Genomic DNA, 27,352 nt, shown 5'->3' on the forward strand with positions numbered 1-27,352 from the left:
GGAATCATATATAAAAAGAGTTCTATGAACATGAACTTTGGAGTAGAATTTGACTACGGAGAGTGTACGGCAAAATGTGACCTCATTTTAAGTCATACTATAATAAATAGTTAACGTCTACGCGTAGTCTGAGATCGCGAGATAAAAAAATACGTCCATAGAGGGCGTATATTATGCATAATGTGTGATACAACGAAAAAAGCATAAATGATGGTCTGATACTAATGTTATATGTATAAATAGTGGAAAGTACAACGGTCAAAAGCATCAACTCCACAATAAGAACAAGCAATATAAATATAATTCTTTATTGTACAAAAGGGCTCTGTGAGGGTCGAGCTCTGAGGCGCCGTCTGTCGGAAGTCGTCAATGTTATAGCCCGAACCTGTACTTTGCCTATGTACATATATATACACACATTTACATACATGTTCGATTACAATTTGCGCCAGGAACGTCTATCGCCGATTGCGATATTAAAAACTGAAGTTGTAGACCAATGTAGTATTTAAGCGACCTTCATTAACAACGTAGCATACTTGCCGGCCATTGGAAGACATAACAAATCGTTGCCTATTAATCTGCCTTAGCTTTACTGCTCCAAATCAAGCATCATCTCCATCTAATTATTTAATGAACGATAAATTTATTCGATAAAACCTGATTCGACTGCCGTCCAGTTGACAACTATTTCTACATGATACATAATACAGTTGACCGTTTCCGTACAGTTGCTGCACACGTCGCATCCCGCTCTACGTTGACTTTCTGCTATACATAAGTACTTTGCCGTGCAGACTGACGGAAATAAATTTTCCGTCAAGAGATAGCACAGCCAATACCCTGGCGTAGAAGCACCTTCTTACTTCTTGAAACCGTACGCAGCTCAAATTAATTAACAGTAAAGCTTACATCGGTAGCCGTTGTAACAGTAAGCCGTCAGCGCTTAGGACTGACTTGGCTTCCTATAAAATTAGATAGATCGAATAAAATTTAATATTGCCTCAAAGCAGATAAATTTTCCCTTGCTTTGAACCAGGAGCACAGATGTGATGACGCAACTTCGTGAAAGAAGTTACATTTTGCTTAAATCTGCCACAACATGCCGACGCAGCTTCCACCGTCCTCAAAAAATATCCATCGTAAACGTTCGTACACGTTAGACAAGTTATGGCTTGTCGACACCTTCACTGCCGCAGCTATATCTCAGGCACTTAGCTTAGGAGAGTGACGTCGGAGGTTGCCGTTCCTGCCGTTGGCGACATTAGCCACTGTTTACTCCTCGGAGAACCCCACGATGGAACACAAATACTAAAAATAAATAAAAGCAGATGCAATTTGAAGTACGAAAATGGATAGGTAGCTGTAAATAGCATTAATGGAAGACCTCGAACGGGAGCAAGGGCTTAGGATATTGAATAGGTGGCGGTCGGTGTACGGCGACGGGACAGATCGCGAAGAGAGTAGGCAGAAAAATGGGAATAGCCTGGGACTTTCCGAATCGGCGTGGCTTGTCGGTGTCACTTTTTCTAGAATTGTTTGTTTTTACTGGCAGCCGTCCGTTATACATCTGTTTGATAAATCGGGTACAAAACACAAACACGTCCACGTTACTACTGTAACACACATGTTTCTCACAACAACGGATAGAGACGGAATAGAGAAGAAATACGACCAAGCGTGCCAGCTGGTTGGGAAAGTGTTCCGTCAGTATTTAAAGGCAGTGACATATTGTCAAGCGAAAAAAGACAGTGACACAACAACGCGCAATGGCATGAATGTGACCAAACAGCACGATCAGGCTGAATTGAAGGAAAGCACGACGAGGCAAGGCAAGTAGTTGCCTTTACCCTTTAACTAAGGATTTCTTGATGGAAACGTAGCGACTCGACAAAAGACCAACGTCCGTGGGTTTCACATCGCCAATACGAAACGCACTTCATAGACAAGTCATACCAGGATATCGCTACGTTGCGCACGAAACTCAGTGTCGTCGCAGAAAAATGCCAAAGCTAGCCACTGAACGTTCCTTAGAGCGATCTTCTTTTCTCTTGATCGCAGATACGTGTACGCAGTTGGACAAAGTGATGTTGCACATAAGTACAGCCTATGTAAAAACTTGAACGAATTTGTGCCGAAATTGAGTGGTAAGGTACTCCGCGTCGCAGTCTCAACACGTTTTATACAATATTATGTTATTATGTCGTTGAGAAGATTCACAACACACAGGTGCGTGCATATTTCAATACTACTGAACACAGATACCGATGGTTCTTGGGGAAGAGCCATCTTATTGTAGCAGTGGCGTTGGGAACAACAGTAACAGGCATCTTTGACGAGATTCGCTAAATCTGTTTCTACTTGTCATTCTTTCAGGTTGCGGATATGTAACATGACGTTCACGCCAAACTCACTTGGCTTCAGCCACTCGCCAAACTACAAGACTTTCCATTATCCTCGTATCGACCAATCGATAGACGCAGTTATTTACGTAACGGTAAATATCAACAACTCTTGGTAATAGCTAAAAGTAGTATATGTCAAAGGAGAAAGCGAATTTGTACGGCCTGACAATTTGTTTTCTTTCTACTAATTGACTGTAATAAAATATTGTTTCATTTCAAAAAATAGATATAGAGCGAGAACGAGCAGGTTTATTCCTCTTCAGAAAAGGCATCACACAGAACTACTACAGAAGGTATAATGATGAAAGATTATTCAGAACGCTTTCAAATACGTTTCGCTTAACGTACTGCACGTACGAAGTCCAACTGACTCCTATTCTACCAAATGACTTTTACGGAAAATAAAAACGTACGTTTTATTGAGGTGTTCAGTAGGAGATACGATACGCAGTAACCTATGCGTTCATGTATACCTAAACACCCCTATGCAATGACCGATGAATCTATTCCTTCTCGAAGAAATCATGTTTTCGGCTTGATTGGATTCGTGACCATAGCCCGGGAGCCTCATCAATGTTTTCGGCTTTTGGAGTCAAGTTGGCGAGGATTACAGATTGTCTCTAAAGGGTCTCCTTGTGCTTTAGAGAAATCTTTGCTCATTTTGGCTTATGCTTGCGCTTGCTCTGTTTGTGAAAAATAATTAGAATACCGGCACCGACGGCCACTTGACCGATCCGAAAGCCAGCTGCAACTAAGAGTCAAGACTTTTGACCCCCTGCCCTTTCCAGTATTTCAACGAGTTCACTTTTAGCGGGTCTGTGCGAAAAGCTGTTTGCTAGATGACAGCTAGCATAGCTGAGCTTAGTGGTTGGTTTTTCCTCGCTGCTGTTCAGCGGTAGGCTTGAATTGCTTTTGAATAGCGTGTTTACGGTCAGACCTCTGCTGGCCTTTTCGGCAGTAGAGGAACGTTTCGCTGCCCCGCGTTCGTTTTCCTCGATGTGTGTGCCAATTGTCTAGTCGCCCTGTCGCCCAAGATCTCAGTCCGCTTTTTGCTTTCGTATCCCAAAAAAAAAAAAAGGAATCTAATGTGTAGTAAACCAAATACGCCGAGCGCCTCTTTGGCCCAACGTATTTTTTGTTGTGGATTTCACGTTGGGCTCTGTCGAGAGCCGTCTAGCTAGGAGGAGTCGGGCAGCCAGCGAGGCAGATAGACAAACACTAGCCATACTACACGTGGTATTGCTTGGAGGTGACGGACAATACCATAGCTACTGTAGCAGTAGTGCTAGAAGCAGACCAAGATAGTAATATTGGAATTTTTGCCCTAGAACTCGAAGGACATGTATATGTGACAGGCTTTCACACGCGAACAACATTGCAAGCTCGCCTATGACATGGAGGAGAATGCAACGACGCGAAACCGGCAGACTGGACTGATTCTACAATGATCACAGAAGCACTCTCCTCATTGTTGCGAACGTATCCGCCGTTTCGAGGTAGGCGCTAGAGTGCAGAATCAGAAGGGATTTGACGCAACTGCCAGAATCGTGTTCCTGTGTTTGGCTACGTACGTTCTGTCTATGTAGGACCTTTCTTTTTCGTTTGCGCCATATCGTTCTCCGATGTTGCTATTGCCTTCTATGTGAAAAACAAGCATCAAGCTAAAAGAGCTCCGAACCAGCTGTTATGCACTGTAGATAATTTGAAGGGGCATTTTCCTCAAATAGTAGCACAGTTTAATGCAACTAGTCTTCTGAATATTACGACGGCCGTTAACCGGTTTTTGCGCAGAGAAACAAACCACAGTTACACTATGCGGTAACCCTTTTAGCTATTTTCGGATGTGAAGGTGATAAAGAGGTTACGGAACGTCCAACACAAGCAACCTGTAGTAGACAGGGAGAAACTATTTACCCATTATATTAATAGGCATATGAAACTATGGGGTTTCATGTCATGCGCGGAGTTATCTGAATATCTTTACGGTCTGGTTATCGATAATGGACGTATAAAAACGTTCTTATTGGCTAGCTTCATAGCATAACACTCTGCAAAGAGCTTCTTAAGGGGCTAAAGTACCAATAGCTAATAAGACGACACTTACAGCGGGAGATTTATGGACGATGTTTCCCAAAAGTGTACGTCTGATTAACATGCCCTACAAAAAAATCAGTGAGTGTAAAGGTTTCTTTTTTCCTGTGGCAATAAGTGACCTGACGTGATGCACATTGGCCCCAAGAAGAATTTGACAGAATCGATACTCAAGTAACTGTAACAAATAGGAATCAGTTGAGACCTGTCATCCCGATCAAAATTATGCCCATTATTTCATCGTCCGCTGGTGTCCATATTGTCCAACAAATTAAACGGATTAATAGACTAACGCAGCATTGGATAGCGGTGCCCAACCACCAAACATTGCAGAGTTGTGTGTCTCTTCAGTACGCTAGGTAACGATTTCTTCCTACAGCCGGAGTTGCTGCTGTTGTTCTCTTTGTCGCCACTGTTGCACACAGAAGTCAAGACATATGACTTTAACTAGGCAAAGGAGTGTTGTGTATAAATTCCCACTGTCGTGTTCTGCATGAACGGCTGCTAAAACAATGGAAGTAGAGAAAAGGTAGAAAGAACTCCTCAGTGGCCGTTCGAGGCTTGAAGCAGCCTGAAACAGGAGTCCCAGCTCCTGTTGTAGTCCATCGGATAACCCCTTTCTTTTTTCGCTAGAGGGCGCAAAAGCAATTGCTTGGAGAAAGAGGGGGTGGGGACAGAAGCATTTCCGACGGCACCGAATGGCAGAAAAGCGTTCGGAAGACGGGCCATACAACTTGAGCGACTTTAGAATTTCCTTCAGTTGCCTCCGGTGGTTAAGAAACCAAGATAGAGGAGTAGGGGACAAGCGGCGATTAGGTTTGGGGGGTAGGAGGAATGGTGCGGTAGAGTCGTTTGGTAGAGAGCGCGATGCGCTCTAGCGACCCGGAAGACTCCCACTTCTATCTTTCTCTCTCGACAACGGCCGAGGCCGCTTATAATACACACTACTAGGCTTCATCTATATCTCGATTCAATAAGGGAAAAGAGGTGGCTCTTTATTGGTCTGGCTCACTGTTGTGTTACCTATTTCGTAAAGGAAATAGGTAATATCGAGACAGGGCGCGCGCTAAAAGTAACTGTTTTTATAGTTTTAAATAATTAGAAAAAAGTGAGCGCATAATAATCTGGGTACAGTCTTCAAAGGGCAAACGTGCCGATTAGGTCAATTCTCGTGGAAGAGTAGTAAAAAATATTATATCGTCAACCAGGTAACAATTATACCATTTAAGTCAATGTTTTTCAACGTGTTCACCGGCTACCGTGTACATCCATCCTATAGCGTACCAGGTTAGTGTTGGACACGAACATTGACGTTTCGCCTGTCGCTTTGGATACGATTATATGCTACGTGCGGATCAACAGCTAAAACTCAAATTATCAGCTACGTAATGGTCACCTTCGAACTCGATAAGCAGCAGCGTCACAGAATGGTATCCCAGGGAAGATATTTACTGAATGTTGTACATGCTGATAGAGACAGTGAAGATATTTGTTATTGCAAAGGCCACCGGCGAAGTATGCAAAATTCAGTCTACGAAGAGATATACTCTCGGGAAGCATGTGGACCACAGAGCAAATCAGAGAAAAAAGGACTGGCCTTTTTGTTCCATGCGAACAAAACAGGCTGTCTCGTTTTGCCTGCACTGTTCCGATTAGCAGCATCAATAGATCAATGAATGGTCCCCACGCAAACGAAGCGGCGACGGTATCGAATGGCCAGTGCGTCTTTATTCTGCATACTGGCTATGGCCTGCATCAGTGAAGATGACCTATGGATGATCTGAGGAGCGATTTGCTGATATTATTGTATTTGCAGGTCAGGAAAATAGCTTTGTTGGGTGCGAAAAAACCTATCAGGCGCTTGTTTATTTTGACAAGCATCCTTTCAGAGAGCTTTGGACTCAGGCGTATTAGCAAGGCAAACAAATGTTCCTAAACAGCTGCAAAGTTCAACCTGCTATTTACCCTCGCTAAAGCGTAAAAAGATCATTTCTTTTCATTGATAGCATATGTAATGGTTTCGGGTTTGCCTAGGTACTTAGGCCATTTAATCTAACGCGGTACATGTTTTTTACTCTTTCAATAGCGTATATTCATGCAGGTGTTATAATGCAACGATTTCTTCCCAGATATATGAAAAGTAAGATGTAGATGAAGCGTTTATAAATAGGGATCGCTAACCATTTTTTCTAACCCATTACAGAGCGCGTCCTCCTATAACTGTGTACGTCCACCATTCAGATGATAGCTTTTTATCCGTCCGAGCGTATACGAGAGAACCTTGTCGCTATTGTTAATAGCGCAGAGGTGCCAGCCCATTGTTTCCTTATGTATCTGTATGACAGATTATGAAATGTTCTATCATAATATTTTGTACATTCCCCAGCTTAGGCCCCAATTATCGTAGCCGTCTTCAGCGAACATTGGCCCAGTTGAGGATAAGTAATATCAACCACTAGTTCTTTTCACCCATAGCCTCATACATTTAAAGACAGCCGCTTCCCACTGTATTGTTGTTGTTGTTGTTGTTGTTGCCAACATGCCATTGTCGGCACTCACTACCCCTTTGTCATATGCGTATACACTGTATGACAGGCTCTGCAAGGTTACAGGCGTGCAGAAATATGGACGACTTATTCAGTCTCCGAAAATTGAACTATTTAGGGCTGCTTTCTTTTTCACTCTCTGAGCAACATGCCCTGCAAAAACTACTGCACTTGTTTCTCCATCGGTAACATTACAGTTAATCGCTGTTTTACGTTCGCTAAAACTCCTCCCCCTAAGCTCTTAAGATGTCGTCTGCGGCGAGGCTTCTGCATCCATCGGTTCCCTGCAAGCCCTGGTAGATCTAGTTTGTTGCTTTTGTGCTTACTCAAATACAGCCATATCGAGAGAGAGAGAGAGGGGGTAAGCGAGGCGCCCGGAAGAGGAGGGGGCTGCGCGACTCGGCTAAGTTTATGATAGCAGCTTAAAAAACTGCTTTCAACCATGAAGCGGTTAGAAAAACTATATGTAGCCTTAATGGATGGTGAAGATGATTCTCTAAGAGGTCTACGGATTGGGCCAGCTCGAGTGCAGCTAAACGTACGGAAAAGAAAGTGTTAATGATGAATATTGCAGTGTTTAAAGAACAAGTTCGCGAAAGCATCGCATAGATTGGCGTGGCGAGCACAACATATTCATGTAAACGTAAGCTGATATGTGTCTTTTTGGCAAAAGACCTTTGCGTTTGTATTGTTGGTAGCATGTCCTGAAGAAGACGGTATCAGGTGCCTATCTATTTATTCCTGACAACCCTGAACCTGGCCGCGTCACAGTATTGTTTTAAAGTGGATGTTATACGATTGATTAAATCTGTTGTTCACAATATATTCCTTACTAAATGTTTTGGGGTTTTGCGTGCGATACTGCTTTTTGCCGTCCTTCAGGCGATCGCCTCCCACTACGAAGCAGTGCTACGTCCGATCTCGAACCTAAACCGCTCTAAATCCAATGACGGAACACGTTATTACTGCATTATTTCAAAGCACCTCTGTAACGCACCTTGCGCGTGTATGCGTATGTATTCATGTCAGTAAAATTGTGTATTGAAAATTAAATTAATGTATTTGCTTCTACTGCATTATTAATCTGTTGTTGCTGGACGTTGAGTGTCGTACAAGGTACATGTTATATATCCAAACGTTAAGTATTTGACATATAGGTCTTGCCACGATCGTCATCTTCCATTGCATCAGTTTGTTCCAAACATGAGTTAAAATACCCTATATAGTTAAGTTTCCGCCCAGCGCCCAGAAGAGGATGATATGCTGAATAGCTGAACTTTTTGACAGAGATCAATTAGAAGATACCTTTAGTAAAACGAACCGCTTTTCTTAATAATCTTTCATACGTACTTAATAATAATCCTTCATACCTTGCCTACCTACCTCTTGTTTGTAAACCTACTTATATATATCGAATTTTTGTTTTCTTCCATAGATTGGCCGCCTGCTTCCTCTAAACGCCCTAGTAGCTTTGCCCGCTGGGGTCTGCCGCGACCAGAGTGGGACCTCTGGCACAGCGGCGTCGTATCGCACTGTATTCTGGTGAGCGAGCCCGCCAAGACCCTTTAACGGGCTGCTAGACTCGAGCTGGCTCTCGAGCTTATGCGGCCATTTGCGACTCCGCTCAAGGTGGGCAGAAGTTTGTGTGATTGGCACATCTGCCTTAGCACCGACAGTGTTGCAGCTACCAGTCCTGAACACTGCAAGCAACCACCCTAGCTTTTTTGGGAGAGAATCGGTAAGACTAAGCTGGGGGTGGAACGGGAAGTGAGTATGGATTAAGTTTGTTACCTACTTTGCTGCCCCCTCTGGCGCTCCTTGCTGCTTTACCAATGGTTACTCAGACCTGTTTTGTAACGGTTCTATGTGAGGCTTTGTCCGAGCGGACTGGTGGGCTGGCAGACGGACTAGCTAGAAAGTAGGCGGGCGTTCGAGCAACCGGCAATTGAGCGCGTGAAGTAGCGTCGCTGGTGACGAGAATATGCTTCATTTCGTATTCACAACACGCACGACGTGGCTTTTCCGCAAATGCTGGGAACTACTGCAGGGTAGTACTGTGGAACCAAGCCAAAAACTCCGCTGACTCACTTGGTCTTTTTCCTACTACTTCTACGGGCGTGCATCCCCATCCGATTTCCGGTTCGACCAGCCAAACAGTCAGACCTGGCCTGTGCTATTTTTCCAACCTCGGTTGGTCCTCTTTTAGTGGTGGCATTCGCAAAACTGTGACCCGAACTTCTTCCCGTTCCGTTTTTTCTGCTTTCTGCCTAGTGTCTTTCTATGTAATCGCAATTGGCCTCATAACTCGAAGAGGATAATGGTGCTCTGTAGAACCCCAGACATCAACATAGTCTTTACAGTGGGCGCTCCTGTAGCTATCCTGTCAAGGCCAAGCTATAGCCCGCAGCTTGGAGGCTAAAAACCGAAAAAAGCCGCCTAAGCTCAACGGACCAGTATGGAACAATAAGACAGAGAGCGAGATGGGAATGGGGGTAAAGCAAGAAAAAGGATGACTCAAAGCATGCAAAAAAAAGTGATGAAATGCTATGGGAGAAAAAGCTCGAACGGTAAGGACGGAAAGCGCTGCGACTTGGAAAAAGAAAAAAAGCCAATTTAAAGAAGAATGGCACAGTGAACGAGACCTACTGGTGGGCGGAAACAGCAGCGGCCCAAGCTCCACGATCTGTGTCGCCCTGGAAACGGCAAGCCTACAAACGCGGCTCTCATTACATGCACGATGCGTCGTTTCCGGAGCGCTCCAGTGCTTTCGTTTGCTCACAGTTTTCTATCTGAGGCCAAGTGCCTCAGCAGCACTGGAGTCTGAAACCTTAGTGGGAATTTCGAATTTCAAACATTAGCCAGTCCGACATTTTGGCTGGTGAAGGTGGAGAAAAATGATGGTGATGACCGAGATGTTGGCAGGGTGCGGGTGCACTGATGACTGTTTAATAAGAGCAGAAGGAAAAATAACAGAAAGAATGAAAAAAAGAGCAGGGAAAAACAACTTATGATTAAGGAATGCCAAGGGAAAACTGGGAAGTAGCTGGTAGAGCGTGGTATCAGACCACTTGAATAAAATTTGTCGTTGATGGCCACGCTTCCATATTATCTTAATTATTACCATCCCATAGCCTTATACGAACCAAGAATTCGTATATACGTGTATATACGAAGTGCCGACCATCTTGGAAAAAAACCTTAACGGATCGATTTTTGGCATCTGTAAGTCTGGATAGGTAAGGGTTGAACAATAACAGAAACGACATATTTGAGAAAAATTTTTTTGATGATACATAATACCTGGGCAGTTCTTCTCACTATTACGTTTAAGGTTAGGGGTACGGAATTGGTGAAAACAACATAGTTTTTCAACACAAATATCGCACCTGCGGTTTTACGCAGGTTTAACTCATTGCCGTAAATAGTTAGCTACAGTCAAAGGTGAAACAGGCGCAGACTCATAGCCAATCTCCTAGCAGACGAATATACCCTCTTCAGCTTCAAATATGATGAAGTTACCCAGATGGAATGTGGCAAAAGTTTGGTTCCTGATGCATCGATTAAATAAAGAAAAGTTATTCTTTATTGCTGTTTTATAATGCAAAAGTTGTAGACCTATTCAGGAGTTTATCTTTTACGTATAAAGTTAACAACCTCTTAGAAGTAACAACCCATCGCAAACCTAACTTGTTTGATTAAGTCGTATATATTTTTGTACAGATTTGCGATTGATACTTGCGAGTTGATGATACAGCTAGCGCCCTAATAATAACATGATTCATCCTCTCACGTTTCCTTTTTGTGTTTTCGCATACATGGTTCTAGGTGGTATTTATCCTGTTTGCGGCAATCGTCCTACTTCTTGTCGGTACAGGCTGCCACAGATATCAGCCTGTCAGCGGCCAGGGTGGAAAGCTTGGTGAGAAACGACAACTTGTCGTGCGCTTCGAAGATGGTGGCGCGTCACAAACGAGTCCTGAAGTACCGATGGAGCCGGTGTGAATTCCCGGACCAGAAGTCTTGTTATCTTCTATTGTCTAGCATATCATTCTGTTCATCATCCGTGAGGCTCCTGAAGTTGTCGAACGGGTGCCTATACCACACTATGGGCGTCCGTCAGCTTCGCGAACGATGTACGTTTAGTAGGGGACCCAGATGCCCTTTGGATCTTGTGACCCAGGCGACCTATTAAAAATCAGGAAAGGCGGCAAGGTGGTTAGCATGAATGAAGACTCTAATATGAAAATTGCCGATAATTGTTGGGTTATTAATTAGACATATATACATGTAGATCGTTAATTTTTGGAACCAGTTAGGATTCACACATACACATACGTCCCGTTAGTGAATCCTCGTGAAAGACTGATTCGCGGAAGATTGAGACGTCACGTGCTTCATTCATATCGGAATTCATCTACCTGTTAGTTTGCCTCGTGTGTCGCCACCCAGTGACTTGTCCTAATTATGTAAACTCGAGTTTAAATGTACATTTTAACCTATTTTCCGAATAAAAAAAGAAACCAAAAATATACCTGAGTCCGGCTGAATAAAAGAGACAAATGGAGGCTGCAGACAGGAAAAAACAAGAAGATGAGAGAAAAGCCTTGATTATGGCGACCGTTATAAGTGGAGAATGTGTACACCTACCATACAGAGACCAATCTTCAAGGAAACATTTATTTAGATTCCTTTCTACGGTGAAACAACAATATATGATATGGATGAGTGAGTATAATATATACTATTTATATATATAGCGTATGAAAGGCACCTATCATTGAAACATGACGTGAATTGGCGCCAGTAAAAAAGTGATACATAATCGAAAAAAGAGCAATCTGTTTATGAGAAGGAAAACATAAGAGAAAATCGATGGACTCTGTGAGCCCCATTTATTGAATGATGGATAATAGAAAATTTAGTCAAAATAAAGATTCCTCGGGGGTTCAAGGAAGCACATGGCTAAAGTAGCATAACTCACTTATGTGCTATTATCAAAGAACACGATAAGGGATATGCCGATGCTGTACATATATACATGTATAAGGCGAGAGATAGATCACGAAAAAAAAACAAAAAAACGTTTATAGATAATACATGTTTAAACGGCTAGTTCACAATGGGGATAAACAATCAAAGATATCATTTTAGTAGAACGACCACTAAAGAATACTTATATTTTCTAATAAGGTTCTGGTGTAAACCATAATTACAAATACACTTATGGAAAGTTATTGGCAAATGATCGGCAAACAAACAAATCAACTTATAAATAAGTGCTTTAATAAAGACAAGACGTTGTCGACAAAGATTTACGGCGTGAATATGTTGAAACACAGAAATAATTATAGGGCAGCAACTTTGCTGCCATGCGATGGTTCGGGAACTATTGTCCATGGAAAAGACAGAAAAAACGTCCGATGCTAAAAGTTACCGTTCAGGGTTACATCTAGAGCGTATTCGTCAACAGCATCCGATCTTCATTAGCAACAACTGGATAGAAACGAGACGCAGACAGGGTGCACGATATTCTTAACACCTTCAAAAAGGCAAACATATCTATAAACAAGTGGGCAACTCAGTTCCTTTTCGTCGTTTGTACTATATTACTTATACAATCGCATTGTACCCCCTTCTATAATCCCCTTCTATAATGTCGGTTATAACGACGATGATCATGAAATCCTAAGAAGCAAAGCAAAAATAAAGCAACTAATATAAAATTATTTGGCGACAAATTTTGTTAAATTATATATATATATATATATATATATACATATAATGGATTAAAATGTCTGTTTTAATTTCACACCGTATTATGTATTAGGATACATAGCATAAAGCTATAAACATTGTGTACAACAAAGAGTCTTTGTTGGTACGTTATGTGGTGTTTGTATTTTTTAATGCTAATTTTCCTCCTTTTCCTCATATCATTATTGTTACACTGCGTATATATATATAGATTTTATCCATCATTATATATATATATATATATATTTATATATGTGCGTGCATTTTTTCAATGTCTCTCTTTTCATCCAGTACATTATTTATAGTGTAGCTCCGATCTCATAGTAGCATTGTATGGGAACTAGCTTTGAATAAGATAGTTACGCGTCCGCGCTTATTACAAATGAAGGGCCGACAGCAAGTCTTCGTCTCTAGGTAACCGATTCGACCGCTTTACCGCCCTTCCTACCTAGCTTCGTCCCGACCGTGTTCGGGAGGCAGTAGCTTACTATTCTGGCACAGGACAGCGAAGGTGTGCCCTTTGAGGCCATCGATGGCCGCAGACAGACACGTGGCTTCTTTGAAAACAGATCATCAGACGAAACCTACGCAAGCGTTGCGTGTCGTTGGAAGAAACGTCGGAAAAAAGAACTTCATCGTTGTCGAAACCCCGAAGAAAGCATGACTAATATGTACAATATCGCTTAAGAACAGGAAACGTGCGAGGAAACTGGATGAACGGTTGATGGCCTTTTTAGGAAAGCGAACAACAGACTGTGATGGCGATATATATATATATATTTATTGTAACGCACCGCGGACGTGTCTTCGTACGCAATATCAAAGACGTTGATAATAAGAACACACGCACATAATGACTTGCTAGCTTCATTTGAGTTACCAGTAAATGACAGGCATCACGCTGAGGAGATATCATTCGACGTGATCGTGAGTAGTTCACGTCAAGATTTTTTGGCACGAACCGCAATTGCGCAATCGGAACCGCGTTGTGTCGATTTCAAGACGTCGGCTTCCCTTACGGACATCAGCGGTCACACTCGTAATGGGCATTGGCGAGGGCTGGCTCTAGTCATGTTATGTCTGTTAGCGTCTGTTCTTTCTCTCACTAGTCAATTGGACTTTATCTCAATAACGAAATATGAAGCAATAGGTAAAAGAACTCAAGAGGAAGAAGGAACCTAAGCGGTTCTCAAACGACGGTATTCCTCTGAAGACATTTTGTATGTCATGTGCCATTTTTCCTTTCCTTTCTTAGCGGTCGCAACCACAACACGCCGTCGCCTAATATTCCTTCTTTTTATTTGACACACATTCGTTGTAGCCATTGTTTAGACAAACCGTAAAAGAAGTGATCATTGGATATTGATCGGTTAATTTCATGTAGTACCCTTAGACAGTTGGTCAAAATGGTCTTTCACTATGTCAAATATTCGATATAAATAAAAGGATAATCAAAATGCGAAAGCTACCAGGAAACTCGATTATGTGACTGATGCCGACCTCAATTTTGTCGACACAGATATGCGATAATATGCTCTTTGAAAGGAGATCGTCCGAAATTGGTACGGAAAATTGTCAAAAACCTTACCACTTGTACGGCAAGTAATTAAAGCATAAGTTAAATAAAAGAGAAAGCAAGGATGTCGAGAGAAAAACAGAAATATCGAAATTCGGTGTTTACTATCATTACCGTACAAATGTACCTCTATCTCGTCAACCACCAGGCCTATCCAGAACAAACATAAAAGAAGCCGTAAAATAAGACTGTTTGGAAAAGATAGAATGGAAATACTGAAACAGTTTGATCCGGCATCAGGAAAAGCGAAAAATTAGCTTTTACATAATTACTTATTATGTATTCTACCGTTAGTTGATTGCGGAAAGTGTCTTCTAAACATGTGGATTAAGAAATTAATTAACTAATCGGAAAATATAGTTATTATAACAGAGACAAAAATTCGTATGTTATTTGATGGTTTCGGCTGGAAGGTTTCGGCAGGTATCATTTCAACAAAAGACTGGATATTGTCGACTATAAATCCAATAGATAACTTTACAAAATACTTATTTTTAAAAATTTAAGCCTACTACGGACTTTATCGATCCACGGTAGGTGATGTAAACCCGCAAAGAAATAGTGAGCTGACCCAAATAAAAATACTGCAAATGTCAATTATTTTTAAAGCACTGACAACTAGCGCAACCTTCTTGGAAACCTGCGTTCGGCTAGTTTAGGCCTTTTCAAAAAGTATATGCGAAAAACCTAGAAAAGATCATTCATAAGTTCAACTACTTACGACGAGATAATGATACATTTTAAATTATCGTAACGGAGTCCTTCAAAATATTTTTTTAAAGGGATCGCTCCTACCCTTATAGATAACTCAAATCCACTTTAATTTTTAGAACTTTGTAAATTATAAAAATTAAATTTTTGCCTTCTGAATCATTGCCCAGCTAGTCTTTCTAGCTTACAATTTCGATACGCAATACGAAATAAAAACTGCTCGAAAACCTTTAAAAATATATAATAGATACGTATGCATAAGACAGCTTGGTTGACAGCATAGTAAATTATGCTACTTTGGAGGCTCTCACAGATATTTTAAATCGACATACGTTTGTAAATGCCACATAATCTTGTGTTATAACCGAACGTACTTTTTACAGCCGACGCAGATCATTGAAGACTCGAAGATTTATCGATCACATCGAACATAGGTTAGGTTTGCCTACATACGTACGACTAAACAGTGACCTTTGGGTTGGAATCGAGTTTTACATGAATTTTACGTGCAAGACGATGTTTCCCGAAGAATTAATTATCATCTCTAAAAGTGGGCTAACTCTTATATTATCACGAAGTTCTGTAGAACAATAAGCTGTCGTTGCGGTTGTTCGTGGCGCAAATCAGCAGAGGCAACTTCGTGTGGTCGTCCGCGTAGTGGTATAGATCGGCAAACAAACCCCAGTTAGAAAAGGAAGCAATAAGGCAATCTTAGATAATGTGGTATAATCTATGAAGCTTTGAGGGGAATAAATTTTGAAAGAATTGGTGGATCTTAGAAGATATGGAATCGTGAACATTGTTGAAGGGCGGATAATTAGACAGCTTTCACGGACCGGGAGCCGGGGTTAAGGAAAGCAGGGGAGCTAGAGTCTCGTAAAAAAATCCTAGGCAGCTTTTCTTCCTTTTGGTCTGGCAGAATGGGAACAACTTTGTAAAAAAAAAGGCTCATAAGATTGCCAATTGAAAGAGGAAAGTGACCGAACAGCTTTGCTGACAATTCGAGAAATTGGAAGAGTCGAGATCAAAGAATGACATGAATACAACGGCAGAGTACGGCTGTAATAGAAGTACTAATATCAACTCATAAGACCATCGCAAGCGCAATGGTGTGACGGCTTGCGCTTAGGGATAGCGAGCACTCGCACTACGAGAGGCAGATTCAAGGAGTGAAATCACAGCGACCATAGGCCTTTTAGTTCCTTTGTTCGCTTAGCTTGTAAGTAATTCAAAACTGAGCGCCAGTTGGGGCCGATGACGGCAGGGTCACGGCACTGCATAAAGAACTATCCCTTGCTGTCTCAACAGCGGCGGCTACTGAGTGGTGCTCGAAGCAGAAGAGAAGGACATAAACAAATGGCCTTCTGGTTCAAGTTCAATTGCGAGCGAACGCCGCGCCGGCTTGTCCCGGCTACGACGTTAAGCTGTTTCAAGTCAGAGGTGGCCTTGTAAACCGCTTTGCTGGTGTCATGGGCTGAAACCCATTTAGTGTCTTTCGGTGCCCGGCTGAGGGTGCTAGCGAGACTACGTATGGGCTAAGGCAGGCATTTGACTTTTCGCTTCGTCGCACCTCTTATCAAGTGCTTGAGTTTCAAACAGGTACGTTCTAAGAGTGACACGTAGGATAGGGTAAAATGCAACCGCATCAGTAGCACCAGCAGCAACTTGCTCAGTAGACGTTGACGCAGGAAAATATATAGGACATATTAGACTGAAAGGAAGGTAAGTACTAGGCGGAGAAAAATGCACATAATATATATAAACGCATGCTGTGTTAAATTAAGTATAAGTAAATTGTATGTAATCGTATACGTGGCCGTATATGTATAATTTCTCGAAAAATTTCATTCAAGATGACCGCTGTTGTACGTATGGCCAGCTGTTATCCTTGCATTAAAAGTGCGTAATTTCTAACCTTACTGCCAAACCTGATGGCTCTCGCATGGTTACAATATCTCCGTGTTCCGCTGAAATCGGAACTACGGAGGAACGTTAACCTGCGTTACATCTGAGATGCAGCCCTTGCAGGAGGCGCCATTTCTCGACTGACATTACAAATGATGCTGTAACATGAATAAAAAAGTCCCGGTAAGCATTTCCGGAAACGGTAGTAATTTTGAATATGACGAGGATTTTTGTTTGTGACCGTTAGACGGTAAACCGGTGGACTGTGTTCCTTCAAGAGACATATAAATATTGTATTTGAAGGATTTCAAAAGATGTCGTATCACACGAGTCTTGTTTTCGTTTTCAAAAAAGTGCTTGTAAAATTTTTTTAAATATACACCTTTATAACTTCACTTTTTTCACGTTTTTCAATCTTCACTTCAAACTCCTCCAAAGATACATAATGGCGGTCTTCTGCGGATTGTCAAATACCTAATCATTAGACATTATAAAAAAGTTGGACCGCGGTACGAATGAACATACGAGATTAAAACGCAGTCTCGCGATGAAATCGCAATAGGTATATTAGAAAGGACTAAACATAAACATAAAATGTGTGATTCTATATACGGTACCCACTGCAAAAGTACCGCTGTTACCGGTTTTAAACCCTGTGCTGAAAACGAAGGGGCTCTCCTTCCCTTTATTAATGGATCAAAGTATTTGCCCATTATGAATGTTTTGTTGTTGTAATTGTTTTCCTTTAAGGGAATAACTTTAATATTTGATTCGACACATGGTTTCCTGAGTATTAGCGCACAAACTCAAAGGGTTATAAAGAGATTCGTATTTGGTAACTATATATAAACTCATATACAAAACATTTTATAACAGTTGCTATACGCAGAGAAATGAACACAATGAGTCGTATGTTTCTTCCGTGTTTTCCGTCCGGCGCTTAAGTCGTTAGGAATTACGAAGGAACGATTATTTGTCAATATGAAATGAAGTATGCCTACGCCCTGATTCAAAGCCAGACCACCAAATGTCTCCAGGCTTAGCAATGGCTATTAGAACTTCGTCTTTGCGTATTTACCGATAGCGTAAGATGACCCAACACTCATACCATAGCAAACCCCAATAGACTGCGCTGTTTCTCCGCAGAAAGTGTACCGGGCTGAAGATCGCCGGCGACGCACGATAAAAAAAACTCTCTAATAGAAAGTATATGTCGAAGTATGAGCTATTTAGGTTTAATACTCAAATACAAATGTGAAAATTAGTTTTTTCGGCCGTGCTCTGCCGCGCGACATAGGTTCAACTTACGTTTGAATACGAAAGAACACAGAAGACTCGTAATTATATATGTTCGAAGACCGAGTGTAGCGGTAACCAGCACTCCATTCGCAACTGGGCCGTTATTCAATGGACGAATTGTAAATAAAAGTGTCATCGCAATCTAATATATGGTTGGTTCAGTAAAATTCGTCGTCTAGAAGAAAGGAAAACAACGACACCGAGCGGAAATGGAAAAACTTCCGACCCCGCCACAACAAGACACACTCTAAAGCGTCCACGTGGCGCCAAGTGTGCGATGAGCTGAACTGGGAAACGCTACCCGCACTGGCTAGATGGCGATTATACAAAAATTCGTCCAAGCAGTTTTCAGCTTTCAAAGAGTAACTTAAGCCCAACTGACAATAAGTGAAGAACAAGTTGTACTGAAGAGAGCAACGTGGCCGGAACATAAAATATTTATTTCGTAAGCAATCTGCCCTAATTACAGGAAACAGTTTTCCGTAACTGATTCGAAACTGTCCCCTCTATAGTAGTACTTGACATTGGTTCAAAAGCTTGTGAAGGTAAAGGACCGCGTACGAGCAATCTCAATAGAAAGAGTTCTATTATAAGTTCTGCACAGCCCTGATCGAACTAGGAGATCATCATATGACCGACTTCCTGTCCCGCCGTAAGTAGGCATGTAACCACCGCATCATCGCCGGCACATAGCAAATGTAACAGTGAACGGAAAACCTGCTTCTGCTCAAACCGGATAATTTGCACGTTTAATATTAAATGTTCAAAGACAATAAATCCCTGGGAAACACAGTCTTCGCTTAATATATTTTCAGAAATATGTTAGATGAATAAAAAATAAAATAGATAAATATAACTGATACTTACACACTTAAGATACACTTAAGCCTATGTCTCAGCATGCGCGCGGATTGGCGTAAAATTATTTTAGCTTGCGTCTTACGATATGGAAGGAACCTTTTTAGTATCGATCTGCATAGTTGTGCTTCCCTGGAACTTGTTCTTTCCATACTGAGGTTATATATATATATATAACCTGAATGGCCTATTTTATTAGTCCATATGTGTAAATACATATAAACTAATAAAGTAGGCCATAGTACACCGTTGAACTGGTCAGCAGGCGACGAATCGTACAGTTCTAGTATTCCTACTGCTAGATATGAATTTTTGTGGGAAAATTGTCGGTGTATCAATTTATTATACAAGTATGCCGTGATAAATTGTACTTTTGTATCAAAAATCCTCTAGAACGTAATTTAAGTATTCTCTGTTCAGTCAGCCCATAGCTTTCCGTAGCCACGCTATTTCTTGGAATTGCTTATGGAGAGTGTTATCAGAAATACCTGATTCATCTTGTTTGTCTCAGGCGGTCCGGTAGCAATGCTACTTGCGAGAATTCTTTTTTTCCAGGTAGTTCCTATTCGGTGATTTGATGTTTCAAAAGCCAGCAAAAGTTAAATGATGAATTCGTGCTAAAAACGACGAGCGTGCGTCCGGTCGATTTAGTAAGTTTCCGCTATTATTATCTAAGTTCCGGCTTTCGTTTTCGCAACTTTCGCCGGATAGGCTCGTCAAAAACAATATCATAGAAAGTGTAAGCTCTTAATGAAGCTTTGAAAGGGAGGAAACGTTCGTCCGAGATATTGGAACATACAATCTAACAGCGAAAGCTGTTCCCTGAAGCGGAAGCTGTGCTCTAATATGCGGCAGTATTAATAACTTAATCTAAGTTACCGAAGAGGCACAGGTGTACAAGTGAGTGCGCGAATCATGCAGACAGGCACGAAATTAAATCTCAGATAGGAATATGCGTTAGCAGAACAACTATTATGGAACATCCGGGCACTTAGAGAAAGGCAGCAATACAATCTAGTATAGGAAAGCCTTGATATCCCAGATCACCCGAAAAACCTGACTCATGGAAAAAGATCAACACGTCCGTTTTGTCGTACGTGCTGTCTGCGTTACGTTCCATGTAGGTCATAATTTTTAATCGGCTCCATTCTTAATTCATTAATTAATTTTTCTGTTCATAGAACAGCCGACACAAGTTCTAACGATAATTATTGCAACAAATTATACGGTAACTAAAAATACATTCATATACGAGTACTGAGAACGCTGATAATAGGGTTTCATGAATTGTGCGTTCATAATAATATCTTCACTCTAATTGGCTATAAGCATACTGATGTCGGCAAAGCTAGGAAAAGATGTTACTAGAATTTAAAAAACGGCGGCATATACATCCGTGTCCTTTGCGCAACCGACAATTAATGACAAAAAAATAATTACGAACGGATACCCATGTACTCTTCTAACGTCAGCCTATTACTAAGGTTTATACGCTTTATGGAATCGAATAAGAGAACCGCACTGGCCATTTTCATTCATTGTCTCTATAAATCTGCATGCTTTTTTTCTGGCCAAACGTGTAGATGCTAGATAGATCGTGCCATATGACTGACAAGGCTAAGTAATGTTCCCTTTGTTTTCTATGCTGCTTCTCTTACTATTAATACAACTGGACATATCTATATCCCTTCTAGACAGAAAGACAGACAGCTTATTGTTGCTGGATTGAACCAATTTGGCTGTTCGGGAGCCATATTTGGTCGCCCAAGACCAGCAATTACGTTTCGTAATTTTTATGAGATTTTGCAGTAGCAGGCAAGTCTGCAACATTACGAGCAGCTGGCCTTATTGATCACCGCGCCTACTTAAAGGCTTAGATGGCTTCGGCAAAATATAAATGTTCTGAAGAAGCATAGCACACAGCTAGCGAACAAACAACAGCACCAGTAGAAAGTTTGCCCCGGTTGCTTCCTTATGTTCGGCGGAATTGAGGCAATTACTCAGATCCTATTGTGATTAAAGAAAATATAAGAAATCGGGTAGTCACGGCCGGTTACAGGTACTAACACTGTGCACGAGAACGCTGGAGAATCGTTCTCATCGCCAAAGATGAAATAAACTTTATTACTGCCTTCTGTCGTAGCGTGGGGGCGCAATTACTATGGCCAGCATAATCGGAAATGTATAATTAAAAAGTTACGCAGGTTTACAAATACAGCATTCAATCAGGTATGCAATCATTTGCAAAGTACACATACGCTTTTGTACAAGCGACTTCAAATAGCGTCCGTTCAACTTCTCATCGATCATAAATCTTTATGTGAAATAATTTCTAACTAAGAGTCTAAGTAGGCGAATGGAAGCATTTTAGAAAGAAGATACTGCTTTGACCAACCATAAAGAACGTACTACCGTGTAAATACTACCGGGAGATGCCCTTCGTCATAACAGCTGGACCACCCCACACTCAAGCTCTTCCCACGAAAATTCGGGTCAAAAATTTGGTTAGGGCAAATCATTGAAGCAGTGGCTGTATTGGTCGAGAGAGATGACTTCAGTGCCCCCTTTGGGAGTCGTAATCCAGTTCTCGAGTTGGCAACAATAATTTCCCTATTCTAAATCCGTGGCGACTAAAACAGATGTTTCATCTGCACTGTCTGCAGCGCTTATATGTAATTAAAAAGCAAACCCTTTCTAGTAGTAGGAAGTTATATTAGATACTGTACTAAAAAAACTTGTACTAGATTCGAAATTCGAACCTAGGGGTAGAAATTTCACAATGGAGCTCAAACTTTTTCCATATATCGTTGACCGTACGTTGCCATTTCGTCGTGTAAATAAGAAGATGATTGATTTGATACAGAGCAAATAGGACATGTTTGTACAAAGGATTACCCAAATGCGGGAATAAATTTTGGGCGTTCCACTTACGATTGCCTCACAGCTCATAATATCATGGAACGTTGCCTAGTTTTACGCTAAAGCTTGTTCGATTTAAGCTCGGCTGAGTTCTTCTATTTTGTCGATATGCCTTTGTAATAATGAGTCTGCCTACTTTGCAGGTCTGAATATACCACAAAGTGAAGTTACCCCAGCGCAGTCCACTTTGTTAGTTTTCTAAACTTTACCGGTGTTTGTTTGCAAGTATCGGTTGATTTAGAAGTTAGCCCACATAATAGGCTAACTAAAAATAGTTAGTTTTTTTACTGCTTCTGCGGACGCAGGAGATCTTATGCATATGGTCGTTAAAGGCTGTGCAACCTGTGCAATGTTAGCGTACAATAATTGATTATTGTACCTTGGCAAATTTTCATTGAACTAGCCAGGTATTTACGGATAAAACCTTTGTACTGTCAATGTGTTGACTTTGAAAAGTCCTAAAACTATATCACATAACTACTCGAATATGTCAAAATACGAAAATGTGCTTGCTTTTGTTTGTTATAACAGTAGATATTTTTTTAGACATTTTTTAGTAGATTTTATCGTTATCTAATATGATACTATATAATATGGTGGTGAAATGAAATGCGACCATGTATAAATTCTTTGAGGTAATGCCAAAAGCGGCCTTAAATGAGGCTTATAGAGAATTGAGGTTTAGTAAATGTTCTTTAACGAGAGTAAGTCTTACATATAGACTATCCGGGAAGAATGGCTTCGGGTGTTCCGGTCGTGCATGAATGCATTTGTCCCATAGTGTTTATATACCTATATACATAATTTCTACTTGGGCGTGATCAGTAATGCTATTGCGACACCAATGATTTAATAGCCATATATTATATATCAGACTGAACCCTCAATATGGCAAAACACATACTTGAAGAGTTGTACCATATCGTTACCAAACTATGTTAGATTTCGTTAGCGTTTTATTATTTTAACGCTCTCCAGTCTTTTTTAATAGAACTAAGTAGAGTTGCAACTAAACGACTTGTGTAAACGGCCGCAATACATAACATGCAGCCTATATATGTATATCTCTAAACGATCAAGGTTTCACTTAGATGTTTTGACAATCAATTTAATAGAATATGAATGGAAAAATGGCCATGGGGTTAGAACGATACACATCGGATGCCATCAGCAATATATTAAACCAGTACTCTGCTGCTACAGAATGATCGATAGAAGGACGTAGAGCGTCAGTCGTATTTACTAATCTATTACCAATATTTGGCCAAATAGTTGGACGGGACTCTCCGTGTTTGCCCTAATATATATATATAACAGGAGTCCTTATTTAGGAATACAATGCTATACCCAGATGAGGACATTGTAGTCAACGAAAGAACCCAGTTATTACCAACGCTACAGTAGAAAGGTCGTCGAGAAGCATGCAGGTCAAAAAAGACCAGCCTTAGGTTGGTTATGTTACGCATGAATTAAGCGTCGAGTTGAACGCTTCCAGTCATGCTTCTATAACGCAGGGCAGGCTTGTTTTTATCTGTCTCCCGGTGTGGGTTTGCGACTCATCTCAAGAACAAAAATGGGAAAATCTTCCTCTCTGTCAACTTTGGGAAGCAACTTGGATTATATCTATCAGTACAGAAACAAAAGGAAGCAAGGTATGTATACTTAACTTAGATGTTTCGCCACAGAGTGCTTGTCGGGCAGAAGTCTTGTTGTTGTGTGTTTTTTTTATTACCAATTATTTAAACATTTCGGCGTTTCGTGAATAATCGATTGAATATTGTACCATTACATCATAAGTACACATCGTTCTCAGAATTTAAAATGCACGATTTTTAGATCAGAAAGACGTTTTCCAAGATAGAAATATTGTAAAATCGAAGTGATGTTTGTTGAATACCTGAATAAATTTGTTTGAAACTTGCTAGCCGTTTTAAATTGAAAATTAGAAACCATTTAGATGATTTAGTAAGACTAAACTAAGTACGTTCCTTTTTTGTCTCCATCTTTTTTGTGAAACCATGGCCTATATCAGTTCGAGGCATTGTTTTTGTCGATAATTTTGTGACGTTCGTTATTAAATTGGGTTAAATCGGATCGGCTGAAAGAGAAACATGATTAGAGCAAAAGCTTTGCCTCTTTCCCGGACACCTACAGCAAGCCTGTTTGCTCGTAGCTACAAAATAACAAATTATTAATCTTTGGTACATGAAGGCCGGAGACGCAATGTACACGAAAAATAAAAGGTCCTTTTTAATGTGGACATTTTTGATGTCCTTCGAAAAACCATAATTCCTTTGAGAAAACATGCGCCACTTCCGCGGCTCGCGAAATTTTTGTCCATATCCTGGAAAACATACATATGATACGCAAATCGCAAGTTGCACGTCAGACAGCGAGCTGTAATTGCATAAAGCGTAATTAACTGGATTTTACTCTCAATCATCCCTTTGAAAACGAACGAAAAAAGTTAAACCTTAATTGATTTTAATTTGGATGAATTAAATGCGTTTGACGAGGTTAAACAAAGCTATTTTTGAGTTTTGAGATACAACTTTGAGTACCACAGCCGTCCCGTGTTCTACTGATATTAATGCTTTCACAGATCTACTACGGAACTTTAAACTAGAAAAACTGGGTGAAAAACCCCTACAATAAGCACCCTCTGCATCAATTTAGTCCAGAATCCGATATGCCACGGGCGGTTAAACAAATAAAATTTGCCCTTTTATTACCATCACTTCGATATACGTAGGAATGAACTACGGTGGCTAGTGCGTTATGGCACGGTAGGAATCTCTGAGTGACCACATCGTAGTTCCCTTGAGCGGCAAATCATGGGTCAGGTTGCCTATCTGCTGGCCTCGTCCGCTATGAAAGTTTGAAGCCACCACAGCGATAATAAAGTTTTACGGAGATAGACAAGCCAAGAGAAAGATTCTGAAGTGGACAGCAAAGAATAGTCTAGCGCCTGGTAGGTCTATATGCCCTCAGTACGTTGTCTCAGCATAAGTTGCTCCATGCTCTGATCCGTACGAAGCACGCCAGTAAGGCCGGCAAACTTAACAATCCCACTAAGCTTTATGAGACTAACTACAGTGGCCTGTCTAAGCCATGGATTGTGCGCACTGCGCCATGGGGGCCACGCTACTTGGATTACTCACTAAATTACTTATTGCATAGGCTACTTAGTGCTACGCTCATGATGTGCAGCTTTTGCATACTCGCTACGTGTGCAGGTGCAATTTGAGGTTTGCAGCTGACAGATGCTGTTTGAAGGATGAAAGGGGTAGAAAAACGAAAGTAGCAAAAGGATACGCCCAATGCGTATGTGTGCTGTAAAAAGGTCAGAGAAATTTCCATCTACCCGTTTGTACCACTGGACAGAAAGGTCGGAAATACCATTATTCTGATCGGGTGGTAATGCTTGTATTAGAACTGACATTATCATTATTATTATAATTTTGTGATTCGCATCGCCGGGCAAAATGCATCGTCTCCAGAATGAATAGAACTGTTGAACCTATATTAAGAGACATGGCAGCAGCTTCGCAGAACCTGTCGGTAAATAACACATAAATGTAGCACAGTTGTTAGGTTATAATGCTAAGCAGCGAACGATGCGATCCTAATCGACTCGCAAAATCTTTATGCATCTGTAGCCGCATAGATACCTACCTGTTCTCTATCCAAACGACTGGAAACTCGGTACATCTTTTGCATGCATCTACTCATACTCAGCCTTTCCTTCTCAGTTGTACTTTTAATAACCTAGCACAGCGATACGAATTCTTCCCAAAGACAGCATCCCCTCTTATCCGGAAAGCGTTTCGAAGGATCCCGTCATCCCTCGTTTTAGACAATTTTACTGTTTATACATCGGACCGAGGTGCGGAGACAACATCATACGGTATTATTTACGCCTTGATTTCTCCTGCTGTTAACATTCAGGTAAAAACCTAATCCACCGAGCACACGTATACACCTATAACGATCAAGCTGCTTCTTTTGACCCTACTACAGTCATTATATTCGCTACAAAGTGGCCTGACACCATGACGCCTGATCACGCTGCTATGAAAAACGATCACTGGAAAAATACTCCGAAGGAGGGATGCGGCTGATCTGACTTCGCAGAGTCGGATTCTACTATTTGGCGATGTTAATAAGTGGTATGTGTGATATAACTGTTCGACAGCTTAGAAGCGTCCGGGCATTTTCTAGCAACGGCAGTGTCATCGTCCTTGAAAAACGTTCAGGCGACGGCGGAAATAACAGCCGTGGACTCCTTGCACGCTTGCATAGAAAGCGATGGTTGGTAGCGCATACGATCGCCGTATGCGTACACTGCTAAGAAAATCGTCGATCACATTAGCCCCAAAGTGACTGGTATTTGCTGGTTCTTGTAAAGCGCCAGATGATAACGGGAGGCAGCAAGGCTGAAAGAAGAGAAAACTTGTGGTGAGGTCGAGCCTATGCAGACCAGAGCTCACCAGTCTGAAGAAGTGTGACCACCAGCCGCTGGCAGTTTGCCGGGGGTGCCCATGCCGCTATGCTTCCCTATTTCTGTGCGCAACCTAACGCATGCAGAGGAACGCCACATACAAACAGCCCAGAAAAGAAGCAGATCAAGAGGAAAAACGTATAAACGCCGTATTTTTCTTCTTCAAAAGAGAAAAGGAACCTTTATTGTATTAGTGCCGCTACACAAAGACACTGGGTCTAACCGTTTGTAGTCGTCAGTGGAGTGCTCCTTCACGCCTATATGAGAGTTGTTATCGTCATGCATATGTCGCACAGAATTGCGTGCATGGGGTACTTCAAATGGGGCGGAGAAATTGCAACGATGGAAGGGGCAAACGCGTCTTATAGAACGCTCGTTGTGTGACTTTTACCTAAAACGTCCCAACAAAAACAAAGACAATTTGCTCGCTTCGTACAAGATCAGGTTAAGCGGAGCTTCACCTGTTTAGATGGGTCCGGGCGACCTCGGCCGTTCGCCAAGCAATGATAAACTATCGCAACAATAGATAATAGACCATATAGTAACGATTGCCTATTAGCAAACGCATATACAAGCATCCGCTATTGATCTCAAGAAATTATTATTATACTATAAACGATGTAATGCTATATATGATAAGCAAAATTGTATAAACTGATAAGCCTGTCTGATGCCTAAAAGCTTTTCTACATAGGATATTCTTACAGAGGAACAAAAGAAACTCGTACCAAACAGATGTTTCTTTTAAATGAGAAGCCTTTAAAATAGTTTCGTCTAGGTTTTTATT

At 41.2% G+C, this 27,352-nt stretch overlaps 2 protein-coding genes across 6 annotated transcripts in view; one reads left to right on the forward strand and one right to left on the reverse strand.

Annotated features, from left to right (window-relative positions):
- Positions 1 to 12,768, forward strand: part of LOC111249875 (uncharacterized) — a 59,311-nt gene extending 46,543 nt beyond the window's left edge. For both annotated transcript variants that reach the window (XM_022804318.2, XM_022804319.2), the window contains exons 2-3: positions 2,377 to 2,497; positions 10,868 to 12,768. In XM_022804318.2, coding sequence (XP_022660053.1) covers positions 2,377 to 2,497; positions 10,868 to 11,044 — 298 coding nt within the window. In that variant the 3' untranslated portion in view covers positions 11,045 to 12,768. The remainder of the gene's footprint in view (positions 1 to 2,376; positions 2,498 to 10,867) is intronic.
- The window catches only part of LOC147756121 (uncharacterized), a 56,559-nt gene that overhangs the window by 24,256 nt on the left and 4,951 nt on the right, over positions 1 to 27,352 (reverse strand). For 3 of the 4 annotated variants that reach the window (XR_015326091.1, XR_015326090.1, XR_015326092.1), the window contains one exon: positions 10,858 to 11,227. Coding sequence is in view for 1 of the 4 variants with exons in the window: in XM_086986639.1 (XP_086842765.1) it covers positions 11,136 to 11,227 (92 nt within the window). In the remaining 3 variants the exon portion in view is untranslated. Of the gene's footprint in view, positions 1 to 294; positions 11,228 to 27,352 lie in introns of those variants that run through there. The other variant, XM_086986639.1, reaches the window with a different exon arrangement.

Source organism: Varroa destructor, unplaced genomic scaffold (genome assembly GCF_002443255.2).
Source record: "Varroa destructor unplaced genomic scaffold, Vdes_3.0 BEIS01000004.1, whole genome shotgun sequence".
NCBI classification, from domain to species: domain Eukaryota; kingdom Metazoa; phylum Arthropoda; class Arachnida; order Mesostigmata; family Varroidae; genus Varroa; species Varroa destructor.